At 42.0% G+C, this 22,299-nt stretch overlaps 1 protein-coding gene across 1 annotated transcript in view; it reads right to left on the reverse strand.

Moving 5' to 3' along the window:
* The window catches only part of LOC119972842 (MDM2 binding protein), a 75,432-nt gene that overhangs the window by 22,790 nt on the left and 30,343 nt on the right, over positions 1 to 22,299 (reverse strand). The window contains exons 12-15 of the mRNA XM_038810328.1: positions 18,023 to 18,193; positions 12,448 to 12,561; positions 8,251 to 8,415; positions 4,333 to 4,426 (exon numbers count right to left, since the gene is read on the reverse strand). Of these exons, the coding sequence (XP_038666256.1) occupies positions 4,333 to 4,426; positions 8,251 to 8,415; positions 12,448 to 12,561; positions 18,023 to 18,193 (544 nt within the window). The remainder of the gene's footprint in view (positions 1 to 4,332; positions 4,427 to 8,250; positions 8,416 to 12,447; positions 12,562 to 18,022; positions 18,194 to 22,299) is intronic.

Raw genomic sequence — 22,299 nt, forward strand, 5'->3', positions numbered from 1 at the left:
TTTCTATTGGGTTAAGCATCACAGCAATATTAATCAATCTAGAATAAAGTATAGACAAAAGAATAAAAGGAGAGTTGCACCCTCATGTGAAGAAATGTTTCCTAATTTCACTCATTAGACAATGCCGCTGAGCCCAGACTCCACAGCCAGTGGAAATAGTTCCCCTTAATATCTTGAAAGATTCATTCAAATCACCCCTTTAACCTTCTAACTTCCAAAGAATAAATACAATTTGTTCAATATCACTTCACAGTTTAGCCCTTGCAGTATTTAATAGAAGTATCATTCTATTAAGCCTACACAGCACTCCTTTGAAGTCCAATATATTCCTCCCAAGGTGTGGTGCCTAGAAGTGATCATGGTACTCCAGGTGTGGTCTAACCAGAGGTTCCTATAGTGTTTTAAAATCTTTTAAAACTCTTATTCAAGGCATTTTCAGTTTATATACAAAACACAAGAAACCATTATCTTTGTACACTTGCCACAATATAAAACAAACCCCTCCATCCCTCCTAACAGGCTACATGCCCCACTTTATACTAACATAGAACAATGATATCTCCAAACAAAACGTTCCCCCACTGATGTTTACCATTCCTTAAAGAAGCCAATGAACAACCTCCACATCGAGAAGAACCCTTCTTCTGACCCCCTAATGTTGAATTTTATTTTTTCCAAACCTAAGAATTCTGCCAAGCCACCCTGCTGCTTTGGGTGGCTGCGGAGCCCACCATCCTAACAAGGTCTGCTTCCGGGCTGTCAGGGAGGCAAAGGCCAACACGTCAGCCTCTCTCCACACCTACATTCATGGATCTTCCTCCGACACTCCGAATATCACCACATTCGGGGTCACCCTCACTCGCAAAATCTCCGGCATAACCTCCGGAAAAGGCTCGGATTGGCGGAGGGTCCTTGGGCTTTGTTACCTGCACAATGGTCGACGAAGCAGCTGGTCAAATTTTTTGCAGCCAAGTTTTAAAAACCGAGGCAGGTGGCCTCCGAGGACCTGGCAAAGGTGGCAGAGCCGATTCGGGCTGCCATGGAGAGAGTGGATACAAGTAACTGATACCTTCACCATCTCCAATTAAGCAAAGCCCATCACAGGTCAAAAGTCACTTTATAAATAAAGTTAGCAAGCACAGGACTGTGTGCTGTACACTTAAATTGAGATTTCTTGGAAATGACTTTGTGAGAAAGAATGGTTTGGGGGATAATTAATGGCAAAGATGTACAGAACTGGTAGTATTGTTATTTGGGCTTGACATGCAAGTGTGTGTGTGTGTGTGTGTGTGTGTGTGTGTGTGTGTGTGGGGGGGGGGGGGGGGGGGAGAGAGAGAGAGAGAGAGAGAGAGAGAGAGAGAGAGAGAGAAGAGGACTAGGGGTTCCAAGGCTTATAATAGTTAATTTGCAAAAACAAAAAGTTACAAATTGTCGGTAATATATCAGAATGTTTTTTTTTTACATGTTTGTGAAAGTTTTTGCATTGTTTAGAATAAAACATAAAAAAAAAAATCCCAACAAATGTTGGGGTCTGATACGGGATCTTAGCATTCCCATCTTAAAGAACATTTAGCAACACATCACATTAACACTGGTAAGTATTCAGTTCTGTTCTGTCTAGCTCTGGTTTAGATTTCTATATTTTTCTAGCTTGGCAACTTTATAAGATCGAGCAAATATTTTCAGTCAAAACTCAGCACATTTGATCTTTTACTAATAAAGTAATTTAGTTAAAAGTATTTTTAATCTTTCTCAATTTCAACTGAAGAGCATGCTGCGGTGTTTTGTTCAAATAGCCCAATTTCCCGCACCACACGCAAACTCCATGTTTCTGGGCCGAACTTCCCAGGAAACTTATGAAAGAAAAGATTTAAATGATCATATTTTTTGCACAAAGTAACAATTCTGCACTGTGTAAAACAAGGTCAGTAGTGCAATCTGCATTTATTAGTGTCCTTACAGAAATTCACTAGTTACATTCTCAATGTACCATTGTGAAATGCAAGTTGTTTCAAAATTAAGGCCATTTCCTTCAGAATCCCAGTGATCGTTTCCAAAGTGGCTGCCACATTCGGCTGCCCAATCGCATTTATACCTCCATGTACCAGGCTGCTGGATTTAATACCATAACACATGACTAAGAAGTCCAGTCAAGTTCCCTGCCCCCCCCCCCCCCTCTGCTCTCCAAGAGTCAGTTTCCTCCCCCCCCCTCCCCCCATCCAAGTTGTTAATATAGATTGTAAATAGTTGGGGCCCAAGGACCGAACCCTGTGGCACCCCACTAGTTACATTTTGCCATTCAGAAAAAAAAACATTTATCTCGACTCTGTCTGTCAGCCAGTCTTCTATCCAAGCTAATAAATTATGTGACCTAACCTTGCGTATTAACCTTCTATGCGGCACCTCATCAAATGCCTTCCGCAAGTCCAGATATACATCTATCAGATCCCCATCCACTTGGCTTGTTACATCTTCAAAGAACTCTAGCAAATTAGTCAAACATGATTTATCTTTCATCAAACATGATTTACCCTTCATAAAACCATGCTGACGCTGTTGGATAGCGTTTTGACTTTCCAAATGTCCTGATATTACTTCCTTAATAATGGATTCTAATAATTTCCCAACAACAGATGTTAAACAAACTGATCTGTAATTTCCTACATTCTTCCTCCCTCCCATTTTGAATTCGCATTTTTCTAATCCACTGGAACCTTTCCCGTGTCCAGGGAATTTTGGAATATTATAACCAATGGATCCACTATCTCAACTGCCACTTCCTTTAACGCCCTAGGATGTTGGCCATCAGGCCCTAGGGACTTGTCTGCCTTCAATCCCAATAGTTTTGTTGAGTAACGATTCCCTAATGATGCTGATTATTCAAAGTTACACCCTTTCTATTACCTCTGAATTGCCTGTTCCATCGTTAAAACTGAGGCAAAATATTGATTTAGTATCTCCACCATTTGTGTTCCTCATATTGATTCTCCAGTTTCATCTTCCAAGGGACCACATTCACTTTAGCGACTCTCTTCCCTTTTATGTACTTAGAGAAGGTTTTGCCTTGTTGATATTTTGTGCTCATTTTCTTTCGTAATTTACCAGAGCTCTTTTTATTTCCCAATCTTCCAGCCTGTCACTGGCCTTTGCAACATGGTACACCTTAGTTTTTGCCTTCATATTGTCCTTAACCTCCTTGCTTAGCCTTGGTATGTTTTACCCCTCTCACTGTCTTTCTTCTTCTCCTGCCTATCACGATCCCCAGCCCCTTGCAACATCACACAAGTAAGAAAACTACCCAGGTTGCAATTTTGTCACTTTGTGAGATCAAGCTGTAATGATGAAAAGAATCCTAATGGTTACATATATTCATCTACTGAGTAGACGGACAGTGACATTTCACATCAAGTTTCATCTTGCCACATATTTTTTTAGTTTGTCTTTGGCGAGATTAAAGAAATACCAGCGCAAAAGATATGATTATCCGCATCACAAATATCATCCACAACTCTCGCCTCAGAATCAGAAGGTTGTGACACTCTAGAACTTGGGTGCAACAATCTATTTAACACTCCAGTACAGTACGGAGGGCAGTGCTGCAGTGTCTTTCAAATGAGACATTAAACCTGGATGTAAAGGAATCCATCTGACTATTTTGACGAGCAGCAGGGCAGTTTCTCCTTGGCGGCCTGACCAATATGTGTCCCACAATCAGCACTATAAAAAACGGGATATCTGATCAGTACCACGTTGCCTTTGCGTATGTTTGATGTGTGCAAACTGGTTGTCACGTGTCCCACAAGGCAAGAGTGGCTGCACATCGCTCATTAGAAAGCACTTTGAGACTTCCTGAGGTTGTGAAAAGCACTACATTGGTGCAAGGCTTTCTTTTTCCTTTTGTTATAACCCTCGGTGATACGATTGAACAGGTGGATCCACATACAAGACTGCTACGGGCAACAACCGATAGCCCTGATGCCAATAAGGTATCTTTGGCAGCTCCAAATTCATAACAAGGTGCAGTGACTTAATTTGTGCATTTACCAGAGCTACGTGAACAATATCACCCTTTGTTAACATTTGACTTCAGAATAATCTTCAGGTAATCTTTGATCACACCCTATATTGAATTTAGATTTAAACAGGACCTGAAAGCATTTCATAATCTCAGTGTCAGCAAGAGGGCTCAAAAACTATTAATCCTAGCATTTCTAAAAATATTTTGAGTTGCTAGGTGAAAGGTAGACAGCTTTTGCAATGAAAATGAACAAAGTTTTGAACAAGACTGGCACCTCTCCAATTAAATGATAAAATACAATAAGCATATTTTACCTGGCTTTCTGTCTGATTCTTACAAGGTTTTCATAGTTTTGAAGAACACTTCTCTCAGGCCACTGTGAAGGACTTAGGGTTGAGACAGCACTTTCTAGGTAGACAAAAGGTTAAAATTAAATGTTCACAGGATGCATAAGTTCCTTAAAAAGAACCAAATGTTTGTGGGCACTGTATTTAAAGGGGAACAAGTCTTTTGGAATTCTTACGGTTCAAACAATTTCCCTTTTCAATGTACAGGAAAACCTTTTGAGTAGGAATCTATGACTGAAGCAAAACAAACCTGAAAATTTAGCATCTCATGAAAAACTGTTGACCTGAATCAGTGAGTGGGAAACAAACGGAATTCACAAGTTATTTCTCCACAGGGTGAGGGAGGCGGAATGGAAACTGAGTGGTTTGCTCACTACCCTGACCACCATCTCCGCTTGTTCAATCAAGTGCCAGATGGTCAGGCCATCCAGTGGGAAGGTCAATTATAGGAGAAAGGGTGAAGGGGGGGTTGGGGGCTCTGCGGGTATTTGGCACTGTAGGCTAGGCCATCATGGTGCTGCAAACAAGTCGGTCACTGCTAGAATTGTACAGGAACCCGGCTCTCAGAATTGGAGCTTATTTTGCATGAAACATTTTTTCTTAAACATCATTAACAAACAGATACTACCACTTTCCCCAGCAGAATCTGCTGGTACATTCATGGGCCCAAGTGCCAAGCCTTATCTACCAACCCTGTGCAGCCTCGCTATTGCTGGCGTAAAAAATTTCCAAAACCTTTTTCTTGCCCGGCATCTAGTCAACAAAGACGAATATTTTGTGGTACCTGAATGATGGCTTTCAGGGATTTGTCTTCAAGGACACACAGGTCCCTTTGGGCATCAACACTTTCTAATCCCTCACCATTTAAGAAATACTCTGCCGTTCTGTTTTTCCCTCCCAAAGTCGATAACTTCATATTTTTCCATTCCATCTGCCATGTTCTTGCCCATTCATGTAGTCCATCCAAAACCCCTTTAACCTTCCGTGCATCCTCCTCACAAAGGAACGCATTCCACACCTAGTTTTATGTCACCAGCAAATTTGGAAATATTACAAAGTAGTTCTGTGGCAAATTACAGGAGATACAACTTTAAATCAATCTGATTGGCACCCAGCAGATACCCAACCTGTGAAAACCGTCCTACAGATTGAACAAACAACAATACAGCACAGGAACAGGCCCTTCGGCCCTCCCAAGCCTGTACCGGTCATGACACCACCAAAGCTTTTGGTAAAGCTTTCCTGTTAGAATAAAAGAAACATTCAAGATTTTCTGGAAATTTTATTATCCCCATTTAAAAATCCTTGCTCTCAACGTACAAATCTCTCTGCAGTTTTATCCCCTGCTACCTCTACAACCTTTTCTGGCCATACATTCAGCCAGTTTACAATCACTGCTGTGTGTTACGGAGCATCCCTTCCACCCCAGCCCCACTTTTTGTACAGCCTTCAGCAATCAGCTTTCTGCTCTCCCCAATTCTGGCCCCTGATGTACTTCTCATAGGCTTTTCTTCACCTTGAAGCAAACAGAACCTTACTGCAGGCAACCGGCAGGTACAGATATGCACCTTGGCGTTAATAGATCTGTGAATTTTCTTCAGTTTAATTAACTGTTAAATGAAAGTTTGATTTAGAAACAAACATGACCCGACTGACCAAAATGAACCGACAAAATGTCGGTGATTATATAAATTGCGCCAACCAGTGATTTCTATTTTGGTTGAAAGTGGTACGATTAAATGCATCAATGACTTGCCTTTCAGTAATTATGATACTTGGAAGCTCTTTTAAAACAAATTCTTACAGGTTTAGTATGTGGAATGGTGAAAGAGAAGAGGAAAAGGTATAAACTATTAAAACTCCATTCAGTGTCAACCCTTAACGAGACGGCATTCATTTAAAAAAGAGGCTCTCTCTATATAGACATGGATGACATATTTCCACAGTACTTATTTGAGAATTTGGCAGCAGCTTTTTACTGTTTAAATTGTGACTAGTCACCGTCAGTTGACACACACGTTAATGAGAGTGAAAATACTGACATGTAGCAAAACGGTACGATCAGTGATTAAGTCCGAAAAGTTACATTTTGCTGCGCAGCAATTTTTCTCAGGTGCATCTATCTTTCTGCACCAGTATTCGGTAAGGGTGAGGGGAAAGAATATCAGATATTTAAACATGTTAAGAATTCAATGAATGGTATTAGCACTGAATAATAAGAAATGCACAAGTCAGGTACAGCATGCATCAAAGCCAAGACATGGACACAATCTTCCCCAAATTGCACAGAGTGCTGGATCAGGCGAGAAGAGCAGTGTGAAACTTCATGCCTGGGTAAACAGCACGCTGTGCAATTTCAAAGCGCAGCCGAGGATCACCCAGCCAGCTGGAGGGGTCGGGCCTAAATACGCCGGCAAAGCCAGGATTCCCAGACGCTCCAATCCCAAAGTTACATATAAGGCCCCCCCCATAGAAATCAGGACCCCACCCCAGCACCGAAGCTCCCCCTGATCTCCCCCACCCCTCCATCTCCCAAGCATCAAGGCCTGATGAGTGAAAGATAAAAAGCTTTGACAAAACAAGTCTCTTTTTCTCAGCAGTATATTGAAACTCTCAGAACTCATGCACCTCTGGGTCCTTAGGTGATCAGTCTGCCTTCTCATTGGGTAACTTGGGCTCTTAGCATAATGGTTCCCCATGATGTCTTTCACACCTAGGATTCCTTTTTACGTTAATTCCCAATTTACAGTTTTATAGAATTTACAGTGCAGAAGGAGGCCATTCGGCCCATCGAGTCTGCACCGGCTCTTGGAAAGAGCACCCTACCCAAGGTCAACACCTCCCCCTATCCCAATAACCCAGTAACCCCACCCAACACTAAGGGCAATTTTGGACACTAAGGGCAATTTATCATGGCCAATCCACCCAACCTGCACATCTTTGGACTGTGGGAGGAAACCGGAGCACCCGGAGGAAACCCACGCACACACGGGGAGGGTGTGCAGACTCCGCACAGAAAGTGACCCAAGCCGGAATCGAACCTGGGACCCTGGAGCTGTGAAGCCATTGTGCTATCCACAATGCTACCGTGCATCCAGCTGCTTTTTCTATGTAATTTTAATTTTTTTTTTGAGTAAACAACTTTTAAAACTCCTTTGTTTTCGCTCTCTACTTTTCTTGCCTGATAGGGGCTGGTTTAGCTCAGGGCTAAATCGCTGGCTTTGAAAGCAGACCAAGGCAGGCCAGCAGCACGGTTCAATTCCCATCCCAGCCTCCCCGAACAGGTGCCGGAATGTGGCGACTAGGGGCTTTTCACAGTAACTTCATTGAAGCCTACCTGTGACAATAAGCGATTTTCATTTTCATTTCATTTCGTTAATCACTCTGGCCATATTGGACTCCTTCATTTTAACCCCTCCTTAAAAATAATATTGTTTCTGTTCACTGGTAAAATGGGACAATCTAGTTTTCTGAAACTTGGTGTTCATTTTGCTGTTTTTTGTATCTTTCCTCAGAGCATCAGACTTAAACTGCTCAGGAATCCCCCAAGCCGAAGGCTGCCAATTGTTTAATCACTTAGAATTCCTTGTACATTGCTGAACTATAATGGTCTTGGTACTTTATTCCACTTATTGTCACAAGCATCTCCCATTAATTTCTTCCATTCATTCTCCTCTCTATCGAGGTAATCCTCATGCTACCCAATTAATTGCAGGCAAGTTCTAAAGACACAAATCATATGCATTTTCAGATGGCATCTTAAGCTTTGAAAATCAATTAACGATGGTAAGGAGGCATTTGACATTTAATAATTTGTGCGATTCAAATCTCAATAGAACCGCAATTTCTTTTAAAAAGGCTGAATTTCTGCAGTGTCTCACTCACCAGCATGTTCAACAGTTTCCTCTTGTCTCTCACATATGTTGCCCAGAGTGCTGCTTGGCAGATTCCTGCCATATTGCCTAAAGTACTGTTCTCTTGCCAAGGTTAACAATGCCTTCAATTCATTGACAGGAATTAATGAAGGCTTTTTATTCATCTGCCTGCTTTCTGTAGAAATAAAATAAAGCAAGGGGTGACTGGGGTAGATTGTTGAAATGGCAAAAAAGATGTACTTTTGTAAAATATTCATCACGACTTTTCTGATACAAAGCAAAGCTCCTAGGGGCTGGTTTAGCTCACTGGGCTAAATCGCTGGCTTTTAAAGCAGACCAAGCAGGCCAGCAGCACGGTTCGATTCCCGTACCAGCCTCCCCGGACAGGCGCCGGAATGTGGCGACTAGGGGCTTTTCACAGTAACTTCATTGAAGCCTACTCGTGACAATAAGCGATTTTCATTTCATTTTTTCATTTTCCTCTTTTCGCAGTTTTGTGGATTGGAGCTGCAAATAAATATTTTGCATAATATATTTCATCAAATTCTTTTGAAAAAAAAATCATAGGGCCGTTTACCCACAATATTCCATGGTTGATCAGGAATACTTGGAGGCAACAGTAAGATTATAAATCCATATACCAGTAGCATCATGATGGTCTGCTGGTCTTTAAATCACACTGCATCAATAGGAGCAGCTTCATGACATTTAAGTAAGAACCACTGAATTATGTAGAATATTTGAAACATGGCTTAAAGCCAAAATTATGATAGGCTAGTTATCAAAAAATTACTCATGGCCTCATATCAGCTGACTGATAGCGTCTTGACACGCCATTGTATTTAAATTCTATTCAACCCCACAAATGTTGAAATTGTGGGGGCAATTTTGTGCCCGCACTCACCATCCGCAGGTTGACGGCATGCTCGGAAAGTCCCGTGGAAATCGGGAAACGCGATTCTCGCCGGAGAAATCGTGTTTCCCAATTTTCCTGTTCCTCTCCGGCAAAGTCAAGATTCACACCCACAAAGGGCTTGAACCTCATTATAATAGTTTTCCCGCCCAGCCCAAATGATCCCCTCTCACTGAATATTCGTACCTCGCCAACGTGACATTGTTACAAGGCTTGGCCAGACGTGAGGCAGTCGAGGGTATCCCACCAGTATGGCCCCTCAGGGGTGAGAAGGACATGCCCGGGCAGTGCCCTGATACTGCCCTCTGACACAGGGCCAACCTAGCAGTGCCAACTTGTGCAAGGGCAGACCCGAATAGGAGCCCATGGGGGAGGGGGGTTACATTGATGTGTGGTGCAAGGTGAATGCCGTCTATACTTCCGCGGTGTCACAAATAATGCAAGATTGTGAGGGGACAGGGTGGATAGGGAGCAGCTGTTCCCCTTAGTTGAAGGTTCCATCACGAAGGGACACAAGTTCAAGGTGAGGGGCAGGAGGTTTAGGGGGATGTGAGAAAAACCTTTTTACCCAGAAGGTGGTGACGGTCTGGAACGCACTGCCTGGGAGGGTGGGAGAGGCGGGTTGCCTCACATCCTTTAAAAAGTAACTGGAGGAGCACTTGGCACGCCATAACATCCAAGGCTATGGGTCAAGTGCTGGCAGATGGGGTTAGGTAGGCAGGTCAGATGTTTCTCATGCGTCGCTGCAGACTCGATGGGCCAAATGGCCTTTTCTGCACTTTATCATTCTGTATTTGTGAATATAAAATTCGTTTTTGAGGAATATAAAAGGTGCTTAGCAGTAATAGAGGTTGTACACCATTTAAAAAACCCAGTTACATCTCATTCAACAACTTTTCCAAGCGGCTTGCATCGAGGCAAACTGTGCAAGAGTGAAACTATTCGTCAATTCAATCGATTTCCATTGATTGCAATCTGAAGGAAACTCAACAGCGCACCCTCTGGAAAGTATAGAATCGGCAATAGTAACTTCTGGATTGGCATGTTATTGCTGCGTATTGGGGGACTATAAAGGTCACTGCCTGTTTCATCACCACTGCATACATAGGCCAGTAATGTTCAATTCCATGTATTTTCAAACTGGCCAACTGCTTACAGAAAGATTTAACTCAAAACATCCCCGAAAATAGCTATACTTGCGATTTCAGTTACGCCAAATCCATGTAGCGGAGAACACCGCCATACCAAGGTGCAATATTTATATTAACAGATTTCCCCTCATTTCTTAGAGTTAATGCAACATTTTCTGTTTATACTGTCCCTCCCCTAGTGGAATACAATTTTCTCCATCTAACTTAACAATTCCTTTAAAAGTCAAAAGAAGGGCAGCACGGTAGCATTGTGGATAGCACAATCGCTTCACAGCTCCAGGGTCCCAGGTTCGATTCCGGCTTGGGTCACTGTCTGTGCGGTGCAGTCTCGATGGGCTGAATGGCCTCCTTCTGCACTGTAAATTCTATGAAATCCTGAATCAAATTACCCTTTTACCATTTATACACATATGTATATACACACACACATATATACGTATTCCTAGTTTATATAATCTCTGCCCATAATCTAGCCCTCAGAGTTTTGATAATATTCTTGGGAACCTTTATTGCACTCAAAGGTCAATGTATCCTTTCTAAAGTACAGTGCCCAGAACCGTGCACACTACTCCAGGTGTGGTCTAACCAGAGCTTTGTATAGCTTCAGGAAAACTGTCTCTCTCTCTCTCCTCTTCTCTCTCTCCCCTCCCCCCCCCCCCCCTCACTATTTTCAAACGATCTCGTTTTAATTTCTAGCATTTCATTAGACTTTTTGATTTTTTTTTTTTGCACCCGACCACTCCGAATTAGTAACCTGTGTACATACACCTCCACTATTCCTAACTTTTCTCACCCATTTAAAAAATATTTGGATTTATCTTTTATTTTGGTCCAAAATGGACTTACCTGCAGCAAAATTCATTTTCCAGTTTTGTCCACTTACTTAATCCATCGATGTCTCTTTGTAATTTTATGCTTTCATCGACACAACTTACTATGCCACTGATTTTTGGGTCATCAGCAAACCTGGACATATGGCTATTATATCATCTAAGTTATTAGTAAATTGTTGAGGCTCCAGCACAGATCCTTGTGGACACTACTAGTCGCTTCCTTCCAATTCCAAATGGGGCAAGGTAGCACAGTGGTTAGCACTATTGCTTCACAGTGCCAGGGTCCCAGGTTCGATTCCCGGCTAGGGTCACTGTCTGTGCTGAGTCTGCACGTTCTCTCAGTGTCTGCGTGGGTTTCCTTCGGGTGCTCCGGTTTCCTCCCACAAGTCCCGAAAGACGTACTATTAGGTAATTTGGACATTCTAAAAATACTCCCTCTGTGTACCTGAACAGGTGCCGGAATGTGACGACTAGGGGCTTTTCACAGTAACTTCATTGCAGTGTTAATGTAAGCCTACTTGTGACAATAAAGATAAAGATTATTAATTCAGGTGCCTGCCCATTATCCCTGCTTCCAGGCTTCTCCCACCTAGTATAACTCCTAACCAAATGAATAGCTTGCCTTCAGTTCTATCAATTGTACCAGTCTCCTATGTGGGGCTTTATAAACTGAGGCATAGGATACAAAATTAAGGTATTTATGCAAAACCGTTATAAATTATTGGGTATGCCTCAGCTAGAGTAGTGTGCCCAGTACGGAGGTGAGAATTAATACAATGAAACCAGGGTTTAGGGACTTCAGTTGTCTGTAGAGTGGATAAACTGGAATTTTTCTCCTTACAGTCAGGAGAAACTGTTTCCTTTGGCAGGAGGGCTGGTGGCCAGATTAACGCAGATTTAAGGACAAAAGAACCACAAGAGGGAGATGGGAGATTTTTGTTTACTCAGTAATTTATTGTTGTCTGGATTGCACCGCATGAAAGAAGATACAAGCCGATTCCATAGCAAATATCGAAAGGGAAGTTTACATATACCTGAACAGGGAATGAAATTGCAATGCAAATGGGAAAAGAGCATGGGATTATTAATTAGATCTCTTATAAAGAACTGACAGAGGCATGACAGGCTGAATGGCCTCCCTTCCACTGTATGGTTATTTGACTGGGCCCATCTTGAACCCACATCTAAATGATCAACAATGTACGCAACATGATATACACAATATTACAGCATGCTAGGTTTAGTCACAACTGTTGACTGGATGCTTAAAAGACTCAGTTAACTGTTGTCTAATACACGACAAGACTTACTCAGAAACTCTCTTAAAGCAAGCGTTTGGACTTGGGCCAACGTCCTCTCCCTGTGAAGAAGCTGGTCTCCAGTAAGGTAAGGCATCGCCCCGAGAATCTCTGCAACATCACACTCTGCGGATAGAAACACGGGTTAGTAGACGCAGCAGCTGCAGGAAGCACATTCCATTTCAGTTTATTTGTTCTTTGTCATTAATCAATTAATTAGCTCCTGTAATGAACAACAGTACAGTACAGCACAGAACAGGCCCTTCGGCCCTCGATGTTGTGCCGAGCCATGATCACCCTACTCAAACCCACGTATCCATCCTATACCCATAACCCAACAACGCTCCCCCTTAACCTTACTTTTTAGGACACTACGGGCAATTTAGCATGGCCAATCCACCTAACCCGCACATCTTTGGACTGTAGGAGGAAACCGGAGCACCCGGAGGAAACCCACGCACACACGGGGAGGACGTGCAGACTCCGCACAGACAGACAGTGACCCAGCCGGGAATCGAACCTGGGACCCTGGAGCTGTGAATCGAGGATTGCATTAGAACTTACGCAGAACACAATTTGAAAAGGAACCAAAGCAAGTGTAAATTAAATGTTATTCTTGACTCACTTTTTATGAAAAGTTTGATGACTACTTTTCACTGTACACTAATACATGTGGCAATAATAAATCAAATCAAAATGACTAACGCAAATACTTGTGATTTTGGCCGATTATACAATCATAGAATTTACAGTGTAGAAGGAGGCCACTCGGCCTATGGAGTTTGCACCGGCCCTTGGAAAGAGCACCCCACTTAAGTCCACATCTCCATCCCATTCCCGTAACCCAGTAACCTTTTTGGACACGAAGGACAATTTATCATGGCCAATCCACCTAACCTGCACATCTTCGGACTGTGGGAGGAAACCGGAGCACCCGGAGGAAACCCATGCAGACACGGGGAGAATGTGCAGACTCCGCACAGACAGTGACCCAGCGGGGAATCGAACCTGGGACCCTGGAGCTGTGAAGCAACTGTGCTGACCACTGTGCTACCGTGCTGCCCACGATTGGTGACAGAAATTTATTAAAAGCGGCAAATGGCTAGAGGGCAATCAAGAGTTAACGTTTTTACATTTTACAGCATATCTGTATGATTTTTCTATTTCAAATAATGTTGAAAGAAATAGGCTTCCTTCACCATCACTGGGTCTGAATCCTGGAATTCCCTATCCAACAGCAGCACATGGGCTCCAGTGGCTCAAGGCAGCAGCTCACCACCACCTTCTCAAAGTCAACTGAGGATGGGCAACAAATGCTCACTTTGCCAGCGATGGTCACATTCTAAATGTTACAAAAAAAAATCAAAGCTATACAAGGCACGAAGTTCAGATGCTGCGGTTTAAAATTATGTTAATATGAACTTCTTTTTAAAAAAACAGATCTCCATTACTGTAAAACTGTTTCAAGAATCTAAAGTCATGCAAGGCACTTTAAAAAAAATATTCGTTCATGGGATATGGGCGTCGCAGGCTGTGCCAGCATTTATTGCCCATCCCAAATTGCCCTGGAGGGGGCAGTTAAGAGTCAAACACATTGCTATGGGCCTGGAGTCACATATTAGTCCAGACCAGGTAAGGACAGCAGATTTCCTTCCCTAAAGGGCATTAGTGAAACAGATTTTTTTTTTAACGACAATCGACAATGGATTCATGGTCATCGTTAGACTTCTTTAAATTCCAGATATTTTATTGAGTATAAATTCTATCACCTGACATGGTGGGCTTTGAACCCGGGTTCCCAGATCATCATCATCCTGGGTCTCTGGATTACTAGTCCAGTGACTGTACCAAAAACTCAAAAGTGTACCGTTTCTTGGATAGGAGTTAAGTCTTTGTATTGTCAATTTCCTACAACATAGTTACTGCAATGAGAGCGCAGTAATGTGTGATGTTTAAGCTCCATACTCCTGCCAGAAAGGCAAAAACCACAACAGATGCAGCTAAGCTTTGTTCAGATTGCCATAGAGAAAAGTTTCACATTCCTCGCTGACATGCTTCTTCATCCCATTGGAGTCCTTCTTCGTCCCAATGAACTATTTTTCCAGTTGTATAGCTGCCCTGTTGCAGTCAGAGGTTCATTTGCCAAATCAACCATTTGCTGAACCAAAGGTTTCTTGAAAACCCAATAGGCTATGGGAAAAGTAATTTAACCTTTGGGATAAAAGTTTGCTCAAGCCCTTCTGTGCTCCAATCAATCTTGTAAATAATGTGTTACACTGGTTTAAGACTGAAGCATATTAAAATTATTTTAAAAACATAAACCGATTAAGCTCATAAATTGTGACTAAAAATTAACATCCCTCGATTAAAAGTACGCACGATTGACCATTATGTTTCAACAACATAAAATATTGATCCTAGTAGGAGTCAGTAATGGGGTCACTAAAGTTGACCCAGTGCTCCTAGACCCAGCAAGAGGTGGAAAGAAATGCCAAGGGTAAATGCTCTAAATTACTATCCATAAATAATAGTGACTGGAATGCCCAGTGAGGATTGTCTCAACTGTAATAACCTCCATGATCAAATAACACTCACTGCCCAATCCCTCACTGAAGAATGGACGCTTGGGTGAAGTAAAGCAGCATGTTGGACTACATGTCAATGAGAGTCAGGGCCTTCGGGAGTGGGCAACCACTTAAAAGTGAATGCAGTATTAAAAAAAAGATTGAATAGGTAGTTTTGCAAATGATTGTTGGCTGTAAATCATTCCCACAGGGCAAAAAGCTGATAAGTTTGTTATTTTGCCTCAGGTTTTGCAAAGCAAGAGAAACTCCCTGCACAATTCTCATCCCACTGATTCTGCAAGTATCTTTTGAAACACTGTCAGGTTACCTAATGATTCAGCACTGTACAAATCCAATAATCAGTCTTTTCAGCAGCCAATGCACATGCATCATTTGACATTTTGTTCGCATGGCACCATGCCAAGTAACTATTACCTCACTAGTCCATTATAATCCAATCATGTTCACATTCAGCTGCACCCAAATACTTCATAATCTTGGACTCTATTCTATAAATGAAAATACAAAAGCATTAACTAATAGGCTTAGTAAAATGCCAACTAGTGGGAAGCTGGTGAGTCAATGTTGCACACAATAAATGAGAATGATGTCTGAAGCAGATTAGTGCAGCACTGAAAAGGTTCACTGCTGCTCTAACAACTCGGCAAGAAAGAGTAAGAGCAAAATGGAAGTCCTTGGGTATTCAAATTCAGGTCTTTCAGGATTAGTCAGATACAGGCATTATAAACCAGCATTTGTTTCAGAACATAATTCAAAGCTGAGAATTAACTCATTGAAGTTTGCATACAGAAGTGAACTTTGAATTATTTTCTAAAATAATTTCACTTCATCATAAATCAACCACATAAAATTCAACCCACATGTTGAGTTGAGTTAATCTCATACTTGTTTACATTGGGGTAAGAAAAAAAGGGTGTGAGAGTTGTACAAATTAAAAGAGGAGCTATGCAGAAATGTTTAAAACCTGGGGGCAATAAATACATGATAGAATAAGATGGATTCAATTCTAATAATAATCTTTATCAGTGTCACAAGTTGGCTTACATTAACACTACAAAGAAGTAGTTACATTGAAAATCCCCTAGTCGCCACATTCCAGCGCCTGTTCGGGTACACAGAGGGAGAATTCAAAAGGTCCAATTCACCTAACAGCACGTCTTTTGGGAATTGCTGGAGAAAACCCACACAGACACGGGGAGAACGTGCAGACTCTGCACAGATAGTGACCCAAGCTGGGAATCGAACCCAGGACCCTGAAGCTGTGACGTAACAGTGCTAACCATTGTGCTACCGTGCCGTAGCTACACACTTACCTTAAAAATATATTTTAACTTGTGAATGCGAGTAGCTGGGAGGGGCAATGCGAGGAATGTACAATGGCTTAGCCTTTGCAGTTGTAATGTGGGGAAATCGTAATGAATGTGCTCAGATTACCCTGCAAAACTGACAGCAATTTCTGGTGTTCACAGAGACACGGTTTAACACAGAAATCCAGAAGTGGCCGTCAATGGCTCCTCCACAGGGTGCACTGTTAAATTCTTGAAATCGGCAGCCTTTTAGAAATTACGGAAAGGATTAAAACTTCCTCTTTTATGCTGTAATATTGTTAAAATCCCCCAGAATAGTTACATCTTGTTAATAAAGTGTGACAGGGTATTTAAACCACAAACTAAATCAGAATATCCTCTTAGCCTCTGTAAACCAGTATAACATCAAGGTTTTCCATTATGATAAACATTCCAATTTTTTCCATTATATTTATTTTTAAAGAATATGCAGATCCCAATCTTAATTTCTCACTCTGCAAATTTTTTAAAACGTGAAGGATAATCAGTGCATTTTACTTCCTGGTTTGCTGACTAAGAATACTTCTATGTGATTGGCTGCCTACCATGTTTGCTGGCATCACTGTTACTGCTTCCTTGACTGGGCAATAAATTCAGGTTATATAAGGAAAGGGTAAACGCATGCCACAAAGATTGCTGGATCTTCACGGGCTAATTTGTATTGAGGTGAATGGCAAGCGCTTTCACTCCAAAAGCAAAATTGGGACCGATACTCTTAAAATCCTCTCAATACAACCAAATGTAATGGTTACGTTGCAAGCCATGTCACGGGAAAATGGAACAAACAAAAAAGTCGTAATGCAAACAATTCCATTTCAGATCCATTTGTAATATATTGTGATGGTAGAATATACTCAAATGTCCCTGCTAATGAAGATTCTGGTGGGTTCCAAATTCATAGTTGCAACTTGTTATAGATGCCTGGTCAGCTCTCAACAGTGGCTAAGATTCTGGATCAGAACCACAATCTTTTAAAGTTTTAAGACTGTATGGAAAGAACTCTTCGTTCCAGGAGTAAAAATGTAAGAAATAGAGCGTGGTTATTTTATAAACAAACTTTATTAAAACAAAAGAAAAATAATATTTAAACTTTTAAACTTAACTCCAACACTAAAGATTACATGTAGTTTCTTCACGTTAACACACCAATTCCCATTAAACAGCACTTCGAATGAACAAGCAGCTCTCATTCCACCTACATGGACAGGCAATGGTGATAATTGCATTTACAAAGCAACTTTTCTTCTCTCTGAAGCAGGAACTATCAGTGCATATTATTGACATTTTCCCAGAGTAATAGATAGCCAAGTTCAATTTTCTTGCAAAAGATTGACATTTATCACCTATTACGCCAACCGACTTGAGGCCAAGAACTGGATGTTTTGCTGCTAATTGTAAAAGCAACAAATAGATTCCCGAAAAGTTATCTTTTGGGTTTGATTTCTGTTACCTTTCCTCACCATTTCAATCCTGCTCAATATCCTTAAATTTCCTCATGACGCAACTTGGAGATGGGGTGGGAGTGGTGGGTTGGGGGCTCGGGAGATGCATTTCAGTATGTTAAAAGCATGATGCAAGCAAAATGCCAAGTCCTGTTGTCGAATTTATATTTGTTATTTAAAAGGGAAAACAAAAGGTTACTTGTGTAAATTTCACCTTCTTTGTCTTCGGCTCTTTCTTCCAACATCCCATTCACTATGGCGACAGCTGCAGCTCCATTTATCTGGTTGGCTGAATGAATCAGGATTCCTCTGCAGCCACCTCGACAGTTGCTTTGAACCAACAGGTAGTAGCTGCAAATCTCTCCTTTCATCTCAATCTCTGGGACTGGGAACAAACAAAGGGTTTGAAGCACACTGAACGTGAAAGCTATGAGAAATACTGACGTAACATGTTGATATTTGAACAAAATCACATTGGATGACAAAAGATGATGCATTAGACTGATATCGGGAACTAGAAATGGCAATTAGTAATACACGGAAGTGAATTCTTCATTTGTTCAGTGAGGGATCAGGGGAAACATCGCAAAATAGAATCAATAAATCAACACAAGCCATTTGGGTTTGACACAAAGTTAACAGTACATAAACTTGAATCCAGAATTTAAGTGTAGGTTTTAACAAAATATAGATTGAATAATCACAGTTGTAAGGCGATTATCACTTTAGTTGTTCAGGATTTTTTTTTTTTTAAATAACAAAAAGAGTGCATCGATTGCAGAATTCAACTTCACCCTCGCTTCATTAGCTCCTGAAGCCCGACTGAGAATTACATGATTCCAGTCCCTGCTCCCACCTAAGTCGTTTGTTCAATGGCTTTACTCAAGACGGTTTCTGCCCCACCAAAGATTTGGAATTGCAATTGCTGAAAAGGTTGTAGAAAGGGGTGGATTAATGAACGCGAAGGGGAGTGGAGGGGAGGGGTCCTTCTAGATCAAGTCTTCTGTCCCTTCTTCCCATGGCAGGGTCGCATATCTGGTTAAAGCAACCCAGCATGGGACTCATAAGGGGCAACACGGTAGCATGGTGGTTAGCATAAATACTTCACAGCTCCAGGGTCCCAGGTTCGATTCTCGGCTGGGTCACTGTCTGTGCGGAGTCTGCACGTCCTCCCCGTGTGTGCGTGGGTTTCCTCCGGGTGCTCCGGTTTCCTCCCACAGTCCAAAGATGTGCGGGTTAGGTGGATTGGCCATGCTAAATTTTCCCGTAGTGTCCTAAAAAAAAGTAAGGTTAAGGGGGGGTTGTTGGGTTACGGGTATAGGGTGGATACGTGGGTTTGAGTAGGGTCATCATTGCTCGGCACAACATCGAGGGCCGAAGGGCCTGTTCTGTGCTGTACTGTTAAAAAAATAAAAATAAATAAATAAACCTGCGAGCCAATAAACCTCAACTAACCTCATTCAAATGGGCAGACCAAATTTAATCTTTGTATAGTCCTGACCTGAGGTCCCCACAATGTTATAGAGCAGAGTTCTTCATCAATGTGCTGATATTTCACATAATTGCTGCCATCTGATCAGTTATATCTGACCTGTGCACACATTTGGACATGGAGTATGCAAGTACAAAACCCTTAGGATCCAGAAATATGACCTGTTTTTTGCTGGGTTACTTTGTGGATGATTGTAGTATCAGCAATGAAAAAAACTTGGAAATGATGGGGTGTAATAAATGCATCAATTAAATGCGACTAAAAAAAAAAATCAAAATCACTAGATTTAATTGGATTATTTAAACAAAAATGTTTAACTTGACAGTTCTAAAACAAAGTAACTGACACCAGGCTGTTACTCCTCAAATTATAGAGCATTAAGCACCTAACAGTACTAAATATGTGTGTTTAGCAAGAGGTCAACTCATAGAATTTACAATGCAGAAGGAGGCCATTCAGCCCATCGCTTCTGCATCGGCCCTTGAAAAGAGCACCCTACTCAAGCCCATGCCTCCACCCTATCCCCGTAACCCAGCAACCCCACCTAACATTTTTTTTGACACCAAGGCAATTTAGCATGGCCAATCCACCTAACCTGCACGTCTTTGGACTGGTGGTAGGAAACCGGAGCACCCGGAGGAAACCCATGCAGACACGGGGAGAACGTGCAGACTCCGCACAGGCAGTGACCCAAGCCGGGAATCGAACCTGGGAGCTTGGAGCTTTGAAGCAACCCGTACAGGTGCCGGAATGCGGCGAGTAGGGGCTTTTCACAGTAACTTCATACTTGTGACAATAAAAGGTTATTATTATTAAGTAGGGACTTCAGTCAAGCTCTAGATGATGATCAAGTTGGGAAATAAAATATTCTAGGGAACACAATATTTAGGAAAGACAGACGGAATGGCAAAGGAAAAGGGGTACTCTGATATTACAAGATGATAGAAGGACATTAGTGAGAAAGAATTTGGCCTCAGATGATCATGAAGTATAATCAGCATAGATTCAAATTAGGAATAGCAAGACTCAGAAAACACTGGTGTAAGTAGATGGGCCTCTTAACAGTAGTTATACCATTGGGCAGAACATTAAACAAGCTATTACTGGAGCTTGTAGCAAAGGCAATATAATAATGGTGGGGACTTTAAACTTTATATTGATTGGGAGAATCAAATTGGCAACAGTGGTCTAGAAGATGGGTTTGTAGAAAGTTTTTGTTCCTTGGAATCGACTAGTGATAAATGTATCTTAGATTTAGTATTGCGTAATGTAGCAGGATTTATTAGTAATGTTGTGGTAAAAGATCATTTGAGAAGTAGTGATCGTAATACCACTGAATTCCATTTTAAGTGTGAGTGACCTACTCCAATCACAAACAAGAATCTTAAACTTAACGAAAGAGAAAATGCTGGAAAATCTCAGCAAGTCTGGCAGCATCTGTAGGGAGAGAAAAGAGCTAACGTTGCGAGTCCGATGATTCTTTAACCATGTGTAGGTACGAGGGGAGAATTGGCTATGGTTAATTGGATAAATAGACTAAAAGGTAGGGAGGTAAATGAACACTGGGAAACATTTAAAGAAACAATTCAAAGTCTTCAACAAAAATATATTTCATTGAAATAAAAAAACTCAATGAGGAAGGTCCATCAGTGGCTCATTCGGGAAGTTAAAGATAGTTTTAGATTAAAAGAAGAGACTTCTAATATTGTTAAAAAAAAGACAGCAGCAATTTGAGGATTCGGATTCTTTAGAAACTAGTAGAAGGCCACCAAAACGTTGATTAAAAAAAAATACAAGAATAAACTAGCCAGGAATATAAAAACAGATGGCAGACACAGAGAGAACGAGCAGACTCCGCACAGTGACCCAAGCCGGTAATTGAACCTGGGACTCTGGCGCTGTGAAGCAACAGTGCTAACCACTCTACTAGCGAGACAGTGGACGGGTTCTCCTCCAGAGGGATTCTCTGTTTTGCCAGCGCCCAGGGTTCCCCATTCCCCCACAATGAGAAAACCCATTGACCGGCCGACGTAACGGTCGAGGCAGAAAAGTGGCACGGCGGGGCGCAGCATCCAGCCCCCTGTGTTCCAACCCTCCTCTAACTATTCCTCCCCATGTATTCGAGGACTTCAGGGCCATGACTAGTGGTTCTTTTGTAAGAGCAAACAGACAAAGGGAACATTGGGCATCCCTGCCTGGTACCCCGGTAAAGACGGAAAAGGTCGGAATCACTTTGTTCGTGCAAACTCTGGCAAAGGGGGCCGCTTACAACAACCGCACACAAGGTACAAAGCCCGACCCAAATCCAAATGTTTCTAATACCGCAAACACATAATCAAACTCTACCCGGGTGAATGCCTTCTCCGTGCTGAGCAAGATTATGATCTCTGGAACCCAATCCTTCCCGGAGTAAGCACCATGTTCAACAGTCATCTCACATTCGCCGTCAACCTCCGCCTCTTAACGAAACCAGTTTGGTCTTTCCCTACCACCTCCACAGACAAGGTTCCAGTCTTAACGGCAACACCTTACCTAACAGCTTCACGTCCATATTTAATAGGGAGATCGGTCAATATGATCCACAGTCTAAGGGGGTCTTTGTCTTTTTTCAAGTGCAGCCGAGCCCCTCACCTCCCCAGCTGAGATGACAGGAGCTGATTCGCTTTCTCCCCATATTCGTAAATAGCCCCTCTCGCTCACCTAAATCGCCGCAACACCACATCCATAGATACCAGATTAAACTGCGTTTGCAGCTTTTTCCTCTCCGCGAATAGCTCTGGGGATGGATTGTCTGCATACTTACGATCTATCTCTACAATATAGTCTACTCGTTCTTTTCCGCTCCCTCCTTGCCTCCAGCTCTATGTGTGTCTTGAAAGAAATAATTTCTCCCCTAATTACAACCTTCAGACTTCAGCCTGTTTGGGAGTTTTGAAATAGAAATCTTGAGTCAAATGTGACTCTTGGTTTTGCTGGATTCACAAGTCCAAATCGCATTC

The sequence above is a fragment of the Scyliorhinus canicula genome, chromosome 10 (genome assembly GCF_902713615.1).
Source record: "Scyliorhinus canicula chromosome 10, sScyCan1.1, whole genome shotgun sequence".
NCBI classification, from domain to species: domain Eukaryota; kingdom Metazoa; phylum Chordata; class Chondrichthyes; order Carcharhiniformes; family Scyliorhinidae; genus Scyliorhinus; species Scyliorhinus canicula.